This window comes from Puccinia triticina, chromosome 5A (genome assembly GCF_026914185.1).
Source record: "Puccinia triticina chromosome 5A, complete sequence".
Taxonomy (NCBI): domain Eukaryota; kingdom Fungi; phylum Basidiomycota; class Pucciniomycetes; order Pucciniales; family Pucciniaceae; genus Puccinia; species Puccinia triticina.
The window spans coordinates 6549736-6567034 of NC_070562.1; the positions used below are offsets into that span (position 1 = coordinate 6549736).

The window sequence follows — 17299 nt, forward strand, 5'->3', positions numbered from 1 at the left end:
GGCCTCAAGTAAGGCAGATGTCGAAGACGAGATCTCTCAGCAACTACAATCAGTGAGCCAGAAGGAAAAGAGGAGGGAAACTATCTTAAGCCAAGGATTTTTAACCTATCACAATGGTGGGGGACAGTTTGTGGGACATAAGGTGAACATGTATATGCATTCTGGTGGGTAGGAAACCTGAGAGATGGTGAAATTCTAGCAACGGTGGTTGGTTTTTTGTGTAGCCTTCTAGATGAAAGTCCTACAAGGCCACACTTTCTCCCCAGCTTTGAACAAAATCAAATGCTGCCAAACAACTTGAAGATGATGTCTCAATTCAAATTGCGTCTTCTTCAAGGAGACCCTTGACTGGCTCCTTGAGAAAAGAAAATAATAGGGGAAAAGAAGTGTCACGTGTCATCTGGTACAGGTAGATGGGTGGGCACTTGGTCTGTACAGATTAAGATTGAGCAACAAAACCAAAAAAAAAAAAAAAACCCCAAATGGAGAGGATCAAATGACGCGATCAAGATATTTTCTTCAGCGCTTTATCGAACGCGCCCTTTTTCTTGAACTTGCGATTATTAGCAGGACCAGATGAGCCGGAAGCGGAGGGGATTTTTTTCCGGGGTGGCGGCTTGGAGGGGCCGCCAAGATGGGCGGAGTAGCGATCGTTAGTCCTGGAGATCTCGTTAAGGACGCCATCGAACTCGCCCTCGAGTGCGCCGAGTTTGCGTTTCTGGTTCTTGCTAGCGGCGGACGTCTCGATGCCGAGGGCGACGGCGGCCTCGTCGTTCTTGCGGCGCCGGGCGTCTTTCTTGGTCGAGAACAGCCGGGTCATGTTGGCCTCCTCGTACTCCTTCATTCGGGCCAAGGCCTTGGCTCGGTTGGAGGACTTGGTCGCCGCGTTCGAAAGCCCGGTCGTCGACTCCGGAAGCGGCGCCGCTGTCGCCAAAGATACATGCTCCCTCAAGGCTACCGGGGCTGGGGCCTGCCGCTTCGTCTTCCCACTAGCCTCCGGATAAGCGACGGGCGCTACTCGCGGTGGACGGTAGACCTCTTTCGATCTTCGGTCTTCTTTCTGTCGTCCACCAGTGTCCTCATCATGAGCTTCCCGGTCGTCTTCTGCTTCATTTGGTCCTTCGAGGGCGGCCGGATTGGGCTTGAATGATAGTGGATCTGGTCAAGACAGTTCGTCTGATCAGTGTTCTTCCCAGCGAAGTGAAAGAGTGAGACAGTTCGCCTTACCATTCATCACATGGTCGATCTCAGCAGTCATATTCGAGAACGAATGCTGGTCGAGTTCAAGGACGGTCTTGAGCAGCTTATCGATCTGGTACTTCAGCCTAGCTTCCATCGGTCGCAGCCTCTCGAACACCAGCCGCAACCAGACCAACTGTTCGACGATCTGGCTTGAGCATTGCTCCTGCTCCTCCTCCAGAGGGATCCGATTGGTTTGAGAGATCCGGATGACCAGCAGGTTGGTCAGGTTGTGCAGATAGCTCGTCAAGAGATGGTTCTTCAGGTCCAGGAGCGAAATCCCGAGAGATGTTGTGGTGGCTGGTGATAAGTCTGTCGATTGGGTGGCCAGAAGCTCGTCCAGCTGGCTGTTCAATTGGCTTGTTCCTTTGGTGATCTGTCCAAGCGACTCGAGCGACGAAGGGAGTGTCTGGTCAGCCTCCATCTTATCGTGATTGCTGGGCCAGGAGGGATGTCGTCGAAGGCTCCAAGGTTTGGGAACACCTAAATCGCATATTGAATATGCAATTCCTCATCCCACACCCGCAGCTCGACAGGTCGGCGAAGTCGACCCGTAGTTCCCTACGGCATAGCTCGGGGTGGGTGGCTGATGGCTGGAGTGGCCCCTGGTCGCATTGCTCCGGCCGCAGGGAGAGACAGATCAGAGCCTGCGCTGCCCTTCGGGCTCTCACCAAGGCCTTGTGTTAGGCTCGCGGAGGATTACGGTTGGCAAAGTCAACCTATCCGGAGACAGCGGCCGGAGAGCTGTAGGCCTGTGTCTGATGCTTCGGACACAGCTGGGCCGAGCCAGACCAGCACAAAACAGCACCCGCCACCGCACTCTCCTCACTCAGCAGATCATGGCCTGCCTCTTCTCTGAGAGGGTCCAGCCCGAACTCGCCAAGGGCTTCGATTGCGGGAGCGTCTTTCGCCTTTTCGTCTATCTCTCCTTGGCACAAGAGCTCTGCGCAGGCTATGTCTCAATATCGAGCTATGTAAGATCACTTGTGTTTTGCAACTGGGGTAGGAAGTCAACAAGTGAGGCTTAGGAATGTGGTTCTCGAGTGTAAGACTTATTTTGTATGTGTGCGGGGAATCGGATAATTTCGTGAAATTCTAGATGGATTGTAGAGAAAGACACTGATTGTGTTCATGTGGAACTGACACCCCAGAAAAAAAAACGTTGCACTACATTGTGATCTATTCATGAAGGGGGTGTTGTGACCTAACATGTTAGGTTACACTCCGTGACATTCGCCCGCCATCGAGACCAGTTTTGAGCCCGGGGAACCGGCTGGACAGCTGATTCCCTACTTGCATTACGATCACCAATGTTTCAGTCTCATCAAGGAGGACGATTCTGCAGAGGGGGGGACTTCTTCAGAAGGGAGAAAAATAGACTCTTGACTTTGGCTCAGGGGTCCTATGAGCTCCTCGTAATCCGCCTTGGTGATGAAATATTGAACGTTTACTGTTTGTGGAAGCTTGCGCAATGTGCGCACTTGCGGTGCTGTCGAGGAATTATCCAGATTGGGCTCAATGATGTGTTCGGTGATGGGGTCCAGGAGAGGGTTGTCGCCAGTCATGGGAGTGACTTCGACTCGGACCTTCACAGCTACTTTTAAAGGGTTGTTGATGTAAATGCCGTGGTCCACTTGTGTAGGTATCCTGTGCACGGAAACTTCAGTTCGGACCTGGCGGTTTCTGAGTGTTTGTGACTTTTTTTCATCACGTTGTGTCGCCCAGATGTGCGTGAAAACTTTTTCTTGACGAGCGTCGAGCATTGAGGAGACGTCGATGAGGACTTCTTCAGAGGGGAGCACGATAGACTCCTGTCTTTGGATCAGGGGTCCTATGAGCCTAATGTAATCCGCCTTGAGGATTGCATATTTAACCTCTACTCTTTGTGGAAAATATTCCAATTCGCATATTCTGCTTTGTTGCGAGGGAGTCACCAGATTGGGCTCAATGATGTACGTCTCGGTGATGGGGTCCGGGGGAGGGTCATCGCCGATCATGGGATCGACATGGACCCGGACCTTCACAGCTACTTCTAGAGGATTGTTGATGTAAAGGGCGTAGTCTTTTGCAGACATCTAATTCACGCCAACTCTAGTTTCGACTTTGCGGTTTCCGAATTGTTGTGTCCTACTAGTAGTACTTCTAGAACCTCTTCTCACCCAGTAGTGCGTGAAAACTTCTTGATGACCAACGTCGAGCATTGAGTAGACGCCGATGACCAGCGCCGAAAGTGAGAGGAGGCGGATGAAGAAGTTGCAGGCTTTCATCTGGTATATGGAAGCAGACCTGGTTAGGGATACGTGAATGTGAAAGTAAATAGATATGGAAGACTGCTCACTTTTGACTTCGTGAGGGTCGCAGTATGACTTTGGGTGACTTATTGAACGCCCAAGGCGGCGAGACAAGCGAGTGCGGGGTGGTGTCCGGAGGTAGATGCAGTTGGAATGGAGAGACAGCTCTGCTTTTGGTGCTTGGGTCGACAGCCAGCGACTTGGCCGAAGACCCGTTTCGAGGGACCATGGGACGTGGCTGTGATCCAATCAAGTGCTTCAGGCGATGAATACGGACGATGACTGGCGACGTGTTTCCACTGTCAACTACAGATCCAGGCAACTTGAGACTAGAGGACGAAACCCGTATGGGACACGACTGCCATCTGCAGGTGTTCCAACTCGATCCATGATCAGATTACCCAGATCACCCGTTGTAGCCGGGGCTGCCAGTTCCGGTTCGGCCAGGTTCGGCCGCCGGCGAGTATCTGGTTCGACATTTTGTCTGCGGCAGGCAGCAACGCACTCAACTTCAGCCCTTACCAGTCCCGTCCGAGCGTAAGGTTGCTGGCGCTTATAAGAGATAGTAACTCCATTAAGGGTTTGGCAGCCTGCGGGGGAGTAAGCAGTGAGCCCGCTGCTATTTTGGGGATTGGATGGTTGCAGCGCCTCTGATGTTGCAGGGGCATCAGGTCCCAGCGGATATGGCTCGCTGGGACAATTAGTGCGCGGCCAACGAAGGGCAGCCATGTGGCAAGGCCAGATGCTTCCACACGCCGCCGAAGTGACTTGGAAAAGACATGCTTATGAATAAATAAAGAAGGGGAGGATTACGGTTGGCTTTAGTCCACCAATCGGAGGCAGCGGCCGGATCTGCATGAGCACCAGTGACCGGCGCTGGGCCAAGCCAAGCCGGCTCAAACGGTACAGATGTATCTGAACAAAACAGCACCCGTCACCGCACACTCCTCACTCAGCAAATCATGGCCGGCCACTACTCTGAGAAGGTCCAGCGCGAACTCGCCAAGGGCTTGGATTGCGGGAGCATCTTTCGCCTTTTCGTCTGTCTCTCCTTGGCACAAGAGCTCGGCGCAGGCTATATCTCAATACCGAGCTATGTGATCACTTGTGTTTTGCAATTAGGGTAGGAAGTCAACAAGTGAGGCTTGGGAATGTGGTTCTCGAGTGGAAGACTTGTTTTGTATGGATGCGGGGAATCGGATGACTTCGTGAAATTCTAGATGGATTGTAGAGAAAGACACGGATGGTATTTATGTGTAACTGACACCCCAGAAAAAAAAAGAAAGTTGCACTACATTGTGATCTATTCACGAGGGGGGTGTTGTAACCTACCCCGGGTGCACTCGAGCTTAACTAAGTCTCTCCGAGGAGGCGCAAAGCGCCTCCGAAGGAGAGGCTTACCTCTAAAGTCACACCAGTGGCCCTACAGACTCAAGAATTTCTGGCAAAAAAACACCTATTTTCTTTTCAAAATGTTTTTAAAAATGTAGTTTTTAGTTTAAAAACGATCTGAGTAGACAGACTTGTAGTCTGCAATCTCAGCTTCCATTTCACCATTTTTTACCCAACTTGCCCCCATGATTACTAGCCCACTCCTCCTGCCCTGAAGTGGTTCTGGAGTGGTGATCCAGCCGTTTTTGGGCTCAAAATTTGAAATTCCCTGAGCCCGCGCGGTCTCAAAGGGGGGGATTGGTCACATAAATCTGCCATGTAAAAAAATTTACAGGACATTTCTTGCCAGGGGGGATGGATATGGGGGAGTTTGAAGTGGGCAAAAATAAGCTAAGAAGCTTGCCATTCCAATGGTGCAAAGGGCGCGGGCTGAATCAAGAGGAAACAGGGAGGCATTGGGGAAAATGGGGGAGCGTAGGGTCCTCCCTGCCATTTGTCTCGATCCTGTAGGGCGAGACATGTGACTTTAGAGGCAAGTCCCTCCCTCGGAGGTCGCTACGCTCCTCCGAGGAGGGTACGCTTGTGTTAAGTTTGGGGTGCACTAGAACGTCTGGGGACGGGCTGATCCTTACGTCTCACAACAGGACCTCCCCCGCAACAACATACGGTCCAGTCACGGGCCCCGTGCCAGGCCCCACAACGGCTTCATGAAGCCGTCTCCTATTCCCTCGCCCAATCCGCCGTCCAAACCCCACGTCACCAGACGGAAGCAGCCCGACGTTAGTCAGCTGCTTGCAACACGTCCACCAAACGGGGTGGCCAGAACAGACGGCCGATACACAATGGCTCATAAGCCACTAAAAACATTGCACGCCACATGTACAGCACCCCATCACCACTACCGCGTGCGACCGTCCGCGGCAAGATGAAACTGGCGGGTATTGCCCGCTTTCTCGCGGTAGCGGGACGCAATGTGCAACGCACAATGCCACCAATAACGGTGAGAAATGTTAGAGAGTCATTAATGTTTTTTGCGCACACATCCAAGGCAGGAAACAATCTGCCCGGAAAAACAGAATACAACAAAAAAACAAAAGTGAAGGTGGAAGTGTGGAAAGCAAAGAGAAATACAAGAGCTCAGTACAGGGGGGGCTAGAAATTTAGAAAACAGATATGTAAAAATGCATAGATCAAGAGCAGAGGCTCGCCGGGAGGCAGAGCAGCATTTTCTTGCGCAAGAATGGCCCTCTTCAACATTACTTCAAGCTTGGTGGATAGCCGAATGATGTCCACATTGAGCTGAGGGAAGCGTCTCATGGGGCTGTGCTGCGATGCCATGACCGTGGCTGGGCGGTATTCTTGCCGGGATGAATACAGGGCATTTTGTTTTGGACGGTGGGCCAGCACAGTTTTGCAGCACCGTTGTAAAGTGGAGAGATTGCCGGCTCATCGATGGCAACTCCTTCCCGACGGGGCTAGGAGGTCTGCTGTGTGGAAGGCTAGCCTTAGCCCGTCTGGAGATGGTGATTGGCGGTCTGGCCTCACCGGGACCGCTTTTTGCCGTAGCTGCGGCGAGTCGATGTCAAATTATTGCCTTGGGCGGTTTGACAACAAACTTTGAAAATTATGCGCCCGTGGTGTAACATGCTGGGTTACACGCTGTGACGCTCGCCCACCATCAAGGCCAGTTTTGAGCCCGGCGAACCAGCTGGAGAGCTGACTCCCTGGTTGCATTACAACAATGTTGTAACCGCTGCGCTGCGCTAAAAAAAGCGGTCATTTAGCGCAGCGCAGCGGTCACCCCGCTACGTCCCAGAGGCTGTTAAAACCCCGCTGAGCTAACCGCTACGCGCAGCAATTGGCCTCTACCCACCCAGGGCAATTAGTGATAGCGCAGCGGGAGTGGACAACCGCTGCACTATTGCTAATTTGACGGATAGCGGAATTTCAATGTGTGTTAAACCTCTTTTAAGATAACTTGATCCACTTTTGTTCTCACGTTTCGATCCGCTGCGCTACCGCTGAAATGCAGCGATTCAGCGGTACGTGCCCGCTTTTTTAGCGCGCCAAAAATCATCATTTTTTTTTTAAGGAAAACAAAAAGCGGTTAGCGCAGCGGCACAAAAACCGCTGCGCTAAACGCAGCGCAGCGGTTACAAAATTGATTACGATGACCATTGCTTCAGTCTCTTCCAGGGGCGCGCTTCTTCAGAGTGGGGGACTTCTTCAGAGGGGAGCACGGTAGACTCTTGACTTTGGCTCAGGGGTCCGAGGAGCTCCTTGTAATCCGCCTCGGTGATTGAATATTGAACGTCTACTTTTCTTGGATGGTTGTGCAATCTGCGCACTTTTGTTCTTGTTGAACTGGGATCAACCAGATTGGGCTCGATGATGTGTTCGGTGATGGGCCGGTCCAGGAGAGGGTCGCCGTCCATGGGAGTGACTTCGACCCGGACCTTCACAGCTACTTTTAAAGGGTTGCGGATGTAAATGCCGTAGTCGCCTTTCCCAGGGCTCCCAAGGATGTGGTCCACGGAAACTGCAGTTTGGACCATGCGGTTTCCGAATATTTGTCGGCTTTCTCCATTTTTTCCCGCCCAGCTGTGCTTGAAAATGTCTTGATAACCAATGTCGTCCATTGAGCAGACGCCGATGACCAGCGCCGAAAGTGAGAGCAGGCGGCTGAACAAGTCGCAGGCCTTCATCTGGGATGGAAGCAGACCCTGTCAGGGAGGCCCGAATGTGAAAGTAGCTAAGGAGGTAAGACTGCTCACTTTTCAATTTGTGAGGGTTGGGGTATGACTGCGAGTGACTTATTGAAGGCACAAGGCGGCGAGGTGCGGTGTGGAGGGGAGCGAGGTAGCTCGGGTTTTTATGCCTGGGTGGCAGCCAGCGACTTGGCCATGAGCCGGTATCGGGCGAAGGAAGGCCCGTTTCGCGGGACCATGGGAGGTGGCTGTAATCCAATCAGGTGCTTCAAGGCGCTGGCGACATGTTGCCACTGTCGACTACACAATCCACGCAACTTGAGACTAGAGGACAAAACCCGTATGGGACAGGTACCCATGCTATCTAGAATCAATGGGTCATCCTACGACTGCCGTCTGCAGGTGTTCCAACTCAATCCATGATCAGATTACCCAGATTACCCGCCAGTTCCGGTTCGGTGCCCGGCTTGACATTTTGTCTGCGACAGGCAGCAACGCACTCCACTTCAGCCCTGACCAGTGCCGTCCGAGCGTAAGGTAGCCGGCGCTTATAAGAGTTCTTTGAGACAGTCACTCCATTGAGGGTTTGGCAGCCTGGGCTTTGTGAGTACGGCGGGGGAGTAAGCAGTGGGCCCGCTGCTGTTGTTGGGAATGGAGGCTTGCCAAGTTGCAGGGGCATCAGTTCCTGATTGGACCTGGCTCGGCGGGACTAGTGCGCGGCCAGTGAGCCAAGGCATGTCTTCCACATGCCGCTGAAGTCTGAGGCTTGCTGGAGCAAAGAGCCTTCACCTGGAAAAGAAATGCGATGTGTGTATTGTCTTTCCCAGAAAGCTTGGACCCGAGAAATTTATGAAATTTTGTTGTTCCCAAAAAACATGGAGATACACGTTTAAAGCTCGCAGTTTCTGCCTTTTGACATAATCTAATGTATGCAGCTGGTGGATGACACACTCTGACGAGTATCATACTCATTTGCAAATCCTGTTGCTCACTATCTGACAGGTGCCACTTGCACTTACTTTCTCGCGGGTGCCACTCGCAGACATGCCCCATCCATCCGCCCAACCAAAATCCTCCCGATCCAAAATCCTCCTGATCCGCTCCAGCTCCGCAAACCCAACCAAATCATCATCCTCCAGCTCCACAACCCGACCAAATCACAGCCAACTATGACGGAAATCATGCCTCCCGCTCCGCCACCGGATAACAGCAAATCACCTTTGCCAGAAATCAAATCACCTTTGCCAGAAATATCAGAAATGGCTGCACCTGCTGCTTGGCAACACAAATCCGAAGAACCCGACTTGCCTGATACACCAGCTCCGCAACCGGTGAACAGCCGACGTCAGCCCTTGAAAAAGAGTAGTGATTTACCATCCCAGCCAGTGAGTTTCCCTCCTCCCTCTTACCCTTTAACAAGAAAGATATTGATTTGTAACTGATCATTGTACATATGGTTGAGTTATAGTCGACTCAAATGGATGTGACGACTTCGTTCAAACTCTTCGTATCTAAACGAGGCAAAAAAAAACATCAAGAATTGGATGCCAGTTCCATCCAAAGTGGATTTTAATGTGACGATCATTCCGGGGAAAACAACACTCGAGGAGTTTCAATCACTTGTGGCGTCGGGATGTGATAAAGCAGTTGCAAACACGGGTAGTTTAGTTCTTGAGGTGCTCGGGAAGAATAAGAAGAAGCATGAACTGAATTGGTTTGTGAGCATCCCCCGAGTCAAGGGATGGTTCAAATGCGACTGGGTCAAGATAACCGATGTCGACTCCTATCAACTTTGGATCGATGCGTTTCTCAACACCAAAGTCAAAAACCCGGAGGCTTTCTTGACACTCCGCATGACCAATCCAACCACGGTTATCAAACGCAGAGTACAAGCAGACCTCTTGGCCAAACGAGCCCAGTACCAACAAGCGGTCAAAGATAACCGAGCTCTCAAGCGCAAGGCGGCGGGAGATGACAAAAGCAATGGTTCTGCGGCTGGTACTGACAAGGACAATGAGGAAGATGAAATCGACCCGGAAGACTGGAACGATGTTAACTTTCAAATGCGCAAGATTCTAAATGGCTGCGCTTTAAATAAAGATTACAATACGAACACACCGGTCTTCATCAACCCGTCGGATCCCAACAAGTACGTTGTGGTCACAATGAATGCATGTCAAGAATGGGCCATGTGTATTGTGAGCTATTTGAACGTTTGGTCTATTTCTGTATATTTCTTACTGATCTATCTGCCTTTTTAGCTTGACCCCGATATGCCTGGAGTTAACTTGACGCCCCCCCCAAGAAGTTTGCTACCTTACTGCATTTGTGGAGCAAAGAAGACCAAACTAGCCAATGCCGATCCACCACAACCGTTGCAATCCGATTTATCGTTGCGACAGTTTATAGTTGAGGCCATCGCAGCAAATGTAGGATCATTGGTGGCCAATGCCAATGTGGCATCATCATCGCAGCCATCCACTCACATCGCGCCTGCCCCTCCTACTCCTCCAGCTCCGTCTTCGGATAGTAATCCCGACTTGAATCCACCGATTCTTGAGTACTTGCAGTTTTTACGACTCAGAGACGTATCAATGGTTCACAAAATCCTCATAGAGAACGACATCATTTCCCACAAGTACTTCCGCCCTGGATCTTCCCTCTCTCGTAATGAGATCCGTCAATTTGGCTTGACGGTAGGCGTAGTTACAGCTTTGGTTGATAACATTAGTAAATACGATCAATATCTAGCTAGAAGATAATTTGTACGACTCGCTTGTGTGTCTATCTATCCTGTACTAGCGTGTGTGCGAGTTTTGTCTATGTTGGTTGGTTCTCTGTCTCTCTTCAATGTCATCATACACGTTGTCCATACACATTGTCTCTGCTGGTTATATTTCTCTCTCCAATGTCAGACGTCTCTCAGACTTCTCTCTCTCAACTCACAGGAGCCAATGATTTGGACTTAAGAAAGTTGTAACATGGATTGGTGCTATTCCTGGAAGTCATGAGTGTAATAAAATACAGAAATAAAAAAGAAACAAACATGGAAACATGGAACAGTGAGGGAATACTCAGAGGTTATGTGGAAATACACTGGAATACGGGAAGACTATTCCCAGAGGTCATGAGGAATAACAGGCAATACATGAAAAATAGGAATACATGTCATATCAGCGGGGAAGGGGTAGCCGGCGTTCCATGTCTTCCACGCTGCGCAATATATTCATAGTCCTGTTCGTGATCATATTCTCGGTCATCGTGCCGCTCAAGACGTCCAACACCTTCAACTAAGGCTCGCGCGACGCCAATTGGAAAGCCAAGACCTATGAGCTCGGCCTCGCTTGACGTTCGGAAGAAAACCCAGTGGTGGATGCCCAAGCTCATCAAGCGGCCGCGTGTGTATGTGTCACCTTGATTGATCAAAGCGGCCCGGAGGTAAGTCTCCATTTCGTAGCTTTCTAATCGCGGGGAGGCTGGTGGGATTGGAATTAGCGGCGCAACCATCGCGGATTGTGGGATCAGAGGCGGTTGTGGACCAGTCGCTGGTGGTATTTGTTCATCCACCGCACGCGTACCCATGGCGGATGAACTTGTGAGGACCTCAATCTCTTCTTCATCGCCCGAGTCAGTTGGTAGCTTGGGACCGCTGAGCCGCCGGATTTGAGCGGGAGGTGAGTTGTCAGGATGTGAGGTACTCTTCGGCGCATCATTGACCAGGCCCCAAACAAAATGGCTGGTAGGAGGCAGGACTCGGACGCTGACACCAATGTGGTTGTGGATGACACCTTCTGCCCATTTGCTGAGGTGTTCATTCTTCACATGCATGACTTGCCGCCGATCGAATGGATTAACAATAGTTATCCCTTGAGGACCGACTGCCGACGCATAGCTCCGGATGGTGTCTACAACTCCGTTCAGGCGAGTCTTGCTAATGCTCTCGAAGGTCTGTAAATAAATCAAATCATTATCAGATTATGAGAGCGGACACTGACACTGATGAAGCAGAATCATACGGTCAGAAGCTTACCTTATCTCCTGCTGCACAGCTTGGGTTCTCCATCACAAGCTCCAGGTCGGTACGACCGGGGTAATTTTCATACGCCGCATTTGAGAAGCTGACCCAATCGGCAGCGCCGCCAATCTTGGCCCTTACAACGCGGTCCTTATGGTTCGTAATGGACACCACCCACTTGATCCTGCGCTTATTGTGAAGGTCGAGTATAAGTTGGTAAACATCATGGGTTGGGTCTCCCGACTTCAAGTGAGTCAAGACCTGTTCTTGAAACTTAGGCCAGGTCAAAGACACAATGTCTATGACTAAAGGTTCCAGAACCGCAACAGGAATGATTTTCGTCCAGTTTTTGGAATGCGGGAGGAGTGTGCGGGTAGGACTGATCATGCCGGATATTTTTGAGACCTCCATGTAGAAAAGGTAGTCAATGTTGAGGGGCGATGGACGTGGTACTTTAAACATATTTTGCGACTCGTCAGAAGAGCTCATTTTGTATTGAGTGATGGATGGAGGAGAAGTGAAATAAGAGGTGGATGAGCAAGTGGGAAAGGGAAAATCATACCAGCACTCAGCTCCTTTTATGGTGCTCAATCATACCCACGATGGCAGGCAGATATACCGACAAATATCACTGCGCCTTGGTGACCGATGTCATTTTTCTCATGAGTCTTTCGATTGGCGAGAACTCACAGCAACCACATGGACTGTATACTTACCTAGACATAGACCGTACCCTCACCGCTACAGCTAGACATAACTAACAGCGCCTTGGTAACCAATGCCATTGTTCTCATTAGTCTTTTGAATGGCGAGTAGATCAATATCGATTTGACCACATGGACCGTACACTTACCTAGACATATCCTAGACATATACCTAGACATAGACCGTACCCTCACCGCTAGAGCTAGACATAACTCTCACATCTCACCAATCATATCTTGCATTCCGTTGGAGACAAGACTGACTAGATTGCACAATACATGACATAATCAGATTGATAGTTTACATGACAACGAGATAGAGAGATATAGGACCAGATGAATAAAACACAAAAATAAGGAACTACTGGGGATAGTGCCTCAATGATGGAACTGTGTAGCCGGCATGTCAATAAAGCTTACCACAGAGATTCTCAGTCATCACGTGTGCGCAAGCACGTCGAATGTCCCATTCGGGATGTTCACTTAATGACATTGCCTGAGTTCGGCGCAGTTGTCCCTTGAGGATGCCAAAACAGAGCTCAATTGGATTGAGCTCTGGGCAGTAAGCTGGAAGGAAGATGAGCCGGACGCCTGCCGCATTGCAGATTGCCCAAACTCAATCGCTGCGGTGAATCTTCGCATTATCGCAGACTAGAACCGAGTTGGGCGCAGGAAAGCGATTCATTTGTGGAATCTAGGGTGGCGGTCAAAGTAATCAGGAGCCTTGATGATTGAAACTGCTGTATTGAAATTGGACTAACCAGGTCCCATTTTAAGAAATGCTCAAACTTCCGAGCGTTGAAAGTATCTTCCCGGACGGTCAGAGCCAGTAGACCATTAATTGAAATCGCCGGGAGGATGCTGAGCCGGATAGGATTTGAACGCTGGATAAAACGAGCCGCCGGAGTTCCTTGTTTGGAGCGTGCGTGCGTCCAAAGCAAGTCGCGCTCGCAAATCGCACTTTCATCTGTTGGAAATTCAAAGCTTTCAGCTCAGCACCGTGACGCCATGAAAAGGGAAGAGATAAGGGCGGGCTCACCTGTGAAAACCAGGAAGTTGGCGGGATAGAATCGCATTTTCTCCACATATCTGAACTTCTTCACTAAGCATTTCTTGGAGTTGAGGGTCTCGGCCTTCTTCAAAGTTATTGATAAGTGGTTTACCAGGTTCTTGTGAACCACACTGATGCTGAGCAGAGTCCCACTCGAGTCGTAAAGCCGCTCACGTATCTCGTCCAAGAATAGACCAGGTTCGTCGCACACAAGCTGGACCATGAACGCCGCATCCTTGGTGGTCATTGTTCTGGGGCGACCAAGGAGCTCGTACTCCTCTGGATTGCGGATTACTGATTTAGTTTGTTGAAAGATGTGAAGCCACCGATTGAACGACTGTTTTGAGATTTGATGGCCTAGAGTTCTTCGGATAAAGTCTCGTGGATGGCCTTTGATTGACATTCTGACCGCAACTGCCTTGATTTGGGGATCGTATGGTACGTAAACCATTTGTGAGGTGAATTTGGATTTTGGACTGCGATGGAATGATAGGCAAGCGAAATGGGTCGGTTGGCGGAATGAGATGCTGGGCAGAAACGACTTACAGCTTGGTGCGTTGGGAGAGTGACTTGGATCGGATGGGATAGTTGCCAATTGGCAATTGGCGGGTTTGACAGTCAACATCGTGCTAAATCACATTGCATGATATTTGACAGCTCAATTTGGTTTTTGCCAAAAACAATACCCCGTCCTATCTCATTCCAACCCCATACTCAGTGCGATAAACAAAATTTCATAAATCTCTCGGGTCCAAGCTTTCAAGGAAAAATAATATGTGGGGGCTTATGTACATAGTGAGACGGCGGCCGGAGCGCTGCAGCCTGTATCTGCTGCATGCGCACTCCAGCGGCCGCCGAGATGCTCCGGAGACAGCTGGGCCGAGCCAGACCAGCACAGGACAGCACCCGCCTCCGCACTCTCCGCACTCAGCAAACCATGGCCGCCCACGCCTCCCTCGCCGTCTCCGAGAAGGTCCAGCCCGAGCTCGCCAAGGGCCTCGACTGCTGGAGCGTCTTCTCCCCCGCCTCGGGCCACATGCCGCCCGTTCGTCCGTCTCCTCTGCCATCCGCAAAGCACTTGACAAACTAACGGCTTCTCCACCGTTCGGGGCCGGTGTTTCTGCGCCTCAAGGACTCGCTGAATCTCGGCCAAGGGTTTATGAAGTAAGACGATCTCCTTCTGTGCCCCCTCACCCCCTTGCTGATGCGGTCCGCCGGGCCTCTTCGGTAGTTGGGCTCCACGTAAGCAGTCCACTCAGGCAGAAAATGCGACTGGAGACGCCCGGACTGACTGGCAGAGCCGATGTGTGGACCCGATCCAACGGGAACGCCAGCCGATTTCATGAAGGAGGCCGCCAAGAACTCGATCGACGAGATCGCCGCAAACCACTACAGCATCCCGAAGGGAAGAGTCAACCTGCGCAAGGCGATCTCCAAACACTACTCGGAAAGCTTCAAGTTGAACCGAGACTTGGACTTCGAATCCGAAGTCGTCATCAGTCCCGGTGCGTGGTTTCCTCTCCCCGGGGCTTGCCGGGCTGGTGGCGCTGACCCAACCACTGTCCTTCTTTCCTGGCAGGTGCCAACTTCGGCATCTATGCGTCCTTGCTAGCGTTTTGTTCGAAGGACGACGAAGTGGTTCTCATCGAGCCCTTCTTCGACCAATGTTGCGTACCCCATCTCTCTATACATTTGAGTTTGAGAAGCCGGAGCTGACGGCCGTGGTCTGTGGCCGCAGATGTGCGGAACGTGACGTTCTGCGGCGGCAAGCCGGTCTATGTCCCGCTCCGCCCGCCCCCGTCCGCCGGGACGCAGAACGTGAGCAGCAAGGAATGGACGCTGGACATCGACGAGCTCAGGGCGGCCTTGACGGCGAAATCCAAAGTCATGTAAGAGAGCCTTTCTTCAGGGAGGGAAGCGGATCTCTGAACGGCCCCATGCGCCCACAGAATCATCAATACGCCGCACAACCCGGTCGGCAAGGTGTTCACTGTGGACGAGCTGAACGCGATCGGCCAGGTGGCCGAGGAGCATAACTTGCTGATCATCGCGGACGAAGTGGTGAGTTGGCGGCATCTGCGGGGACCCAAAGGGGCGAAAGCTGACGGGGATGAGGCAGTACGACTGTCTGACGTTCGGCGAGCCGCACACGCGGATCGCCTCGCTTTCGGACGCGCTGTGGCGCCGGACGGTGACGGTGGGGTCGGCGGGCAAATCGTTCGCGGCGACGGGCTGGCGGCTCGGATGGTGCATCGGCCCCGCCGCCCTCCTCCGCCCCATCACCGCCGCGATGACCCGGATGACCTTCTGCGCCGTCAGCCCGCTCCAGGAAGCCCTCGCCATCGGCTTCGCCGCCGCCGAGAAGGATCGCTTCTTCGACACCCAGAGGGACCAGTACCAGGCTCGGAGAGACCTCCTCCTCGGCTTCCTCGATCAGCTCGGCTTGCCTTACACCGTGTTCGTCTGGCCCTGGCTTGAGTCTTCCACCAAAACCATCTGACGCTCCTGTTTTTTTTTTCCGGATAATAGACCCGATGGGGTAAGTCAACCACCGGTCGTCCCCTCGAGCACAACTGACACATCCTCCATCCCCTCGCTCTAAACAGTCCTATTTCGTGCTAGTCGAGACTTCCAAGGTGAAGATCCCCGCAGAGTTTGAGATCCTCGAGCTGATCAAGACGCGCTCAAGGGACTGGCACATGTGCTGGTTCATCGCCAAAGTCGCCGGCGTCGTCGTAAGCACCGCATCTCCCCCGAGATCACCCGTCACTCGGCCCAGCTCACGGCGTTTTCCCCTCCTGCCTTGCAGTGCATCCCTCCCTCTGACTTCTACTCCTCGTACGTCAACCTCTCTCTCTCTCTCTTTAGTCACCGCCGACCAGCCTCGCTTATGTCTGTTACCGACTTTCATTTGGGTCTGCCCGACAGGGACCATGTGTCGATCGGAGAGAACTTCATCCGGATCGCGTTCTGCAAGGATCTCGAGTTGCGTCTCTTCTGCTCTCTCCCACCCACATCTTTGGACGTCATCACCTGACAATTCACCCATCTTCGGTGATCATCCTTTTGCGGTATACAGCACGCTGAAGGAAGCCGGCCAACGCTTGCAGAAATTGAAGCCTTACATCTCGTGACCTGGGGCCGCTTCCCACACGTCCATTGTGTGTGTGTAAATGTATGTAGATAGATCAACTCCTTAACTGATTGTTTTCTAGACTGCCTATCCTTCCTCATGAAGCTGTTGCAGCCACAAAAGGCAAATCTTTGTGGTGGCTGTGGCGTAGCTTCTGATGTATTTCTGTTCCTTTCCTCACCCCCCACTTGAATACACGTATCACTCTCATCTTGGATGGGTCTCCTCTGGACTATGGCGGTCCACATTTGAGGTTTTTTGAGCAGCGGAGCAGTGAAGGTTTTCACCCTTCAGTTCACGCCACTTTGGCTGGAGAGGTAAGAGATTTCTGAAACCTGCAAGCAGGCAACTGCAAGCAAACTAGCAGCAACCACATCCATATGCAAACCATCCCATTGAGGACTAGTTGAGGACAAGTTTTGGGATGACTTCCTGGAATACTTGTGAAATGGTTTTCTAATGATATGTAGGTTATATACAAAAAGCTTGGAAACGCTCGACACTTCTATGCATATACATGTGATCTCAATTAAGATTATCAAAGCTTATGGGCTGCGATTAGAGGTGTGGCTCTCGGCCGCCAAAAACATTGACCATCACAGGCCATCACTCATTCAACGACATCTCAAAAGCTCATCTGATGTTGAAGTGTGGTTTTCATGACTTGGGACTACTGATCTGTACGGGGTCCCGGTGGTCGGTCAAGCAAAAGTAGTCTTTAAATCCACGATCGGCTTGAGTTTTGAAGCAGCGAGTATGATGAGGG

At 51.5% G+C, this 17299-nt stretch overlaps 4 protein-coding genes across 4 annotated transcripts; 1 reads left to right on the forward strand and 3 right to left on the reverse strand.

The window, feature by feature from the left end:
• Positions 1-505: 505 nt before the first annotated feature.
• On the reverse strand, positions 506-1663 carry PtA15_5A755 (uncharacterized protein; the record flags this gene model as incomplete). The annotated part of the gene is made up of 2 exons (XM_053169550.1): positions 506-1158; positions 1228-1663. 2 exons carry the CDS (start codon positions 1661-1663, stop codon positions 506-508), a joined length of 1089 nt encoding a protein of 362 aa, XP_053020736.1.
• A 705-nt stretch (positions 1664-2368) lies between these two features.
• On the reverse strand, positions 2369-4259 carry PtA15_5A756 (uncharacterized protein; the record flags this gene model as incomplete). The annotated part of the gene is made up of 5 exons (XM_053169551.1): positions 2369-2378; positions 2575-3314; positions 3399-3525; positions 3578-3829; positions 3874-4259. 5 exons carry the CDS (start codon positions 4257-4259, stop codon positions 2369-2371), a joined length of 1515 nt encoding a protein of 504 aa, XP_053020737.1.
• A 2828-nt stretch (positions 4260-7087) lies between these two features.
• Positions 7088-7627, reverse strand: PtA15_5A757 (uncharacterized protein; the record flags this gene model as incomplete). The annotated part of the gene is made up of 1 exon (XM_053169552.1): positions 7088-7627. The coding sequence occupies one exon, from the start codon at positions 7625-7627 to the stop codon at positions 7088-7090; it is 540 nt and encodes a 179-aa protein (XP_053020738.1).
• A 6608-nt stretch (positions 7628-14235) lies between these two features.
• Positions 14236-16534, forward strand: PtA15_5A758 (uncharacterized protein; the record flags this gene model as incomplete). The annotated part of the gene is made up of 13 exons (XM_053169553.1): positions 14236-14445; positions 14533-14564; positions 14632-14642; positions 14735-14905; positions 14980-15066; positions 15139-15289; positions 15350-15461; positions 15520-15857; positions 15930-15939; positions 16007-16135; positions 16210-16238; positions 16329-16385; positions 16480-16534. The coding sequence occupies 13 exons, from the start codon at positions 14236-14238 to the stop codon at positions 16532-16534; spliced, it is 1392 nt and encodes a 463-aa protein (XP_053020739.1).
• Positions 16535-17299: the final 765 nt, after the last annotated feature.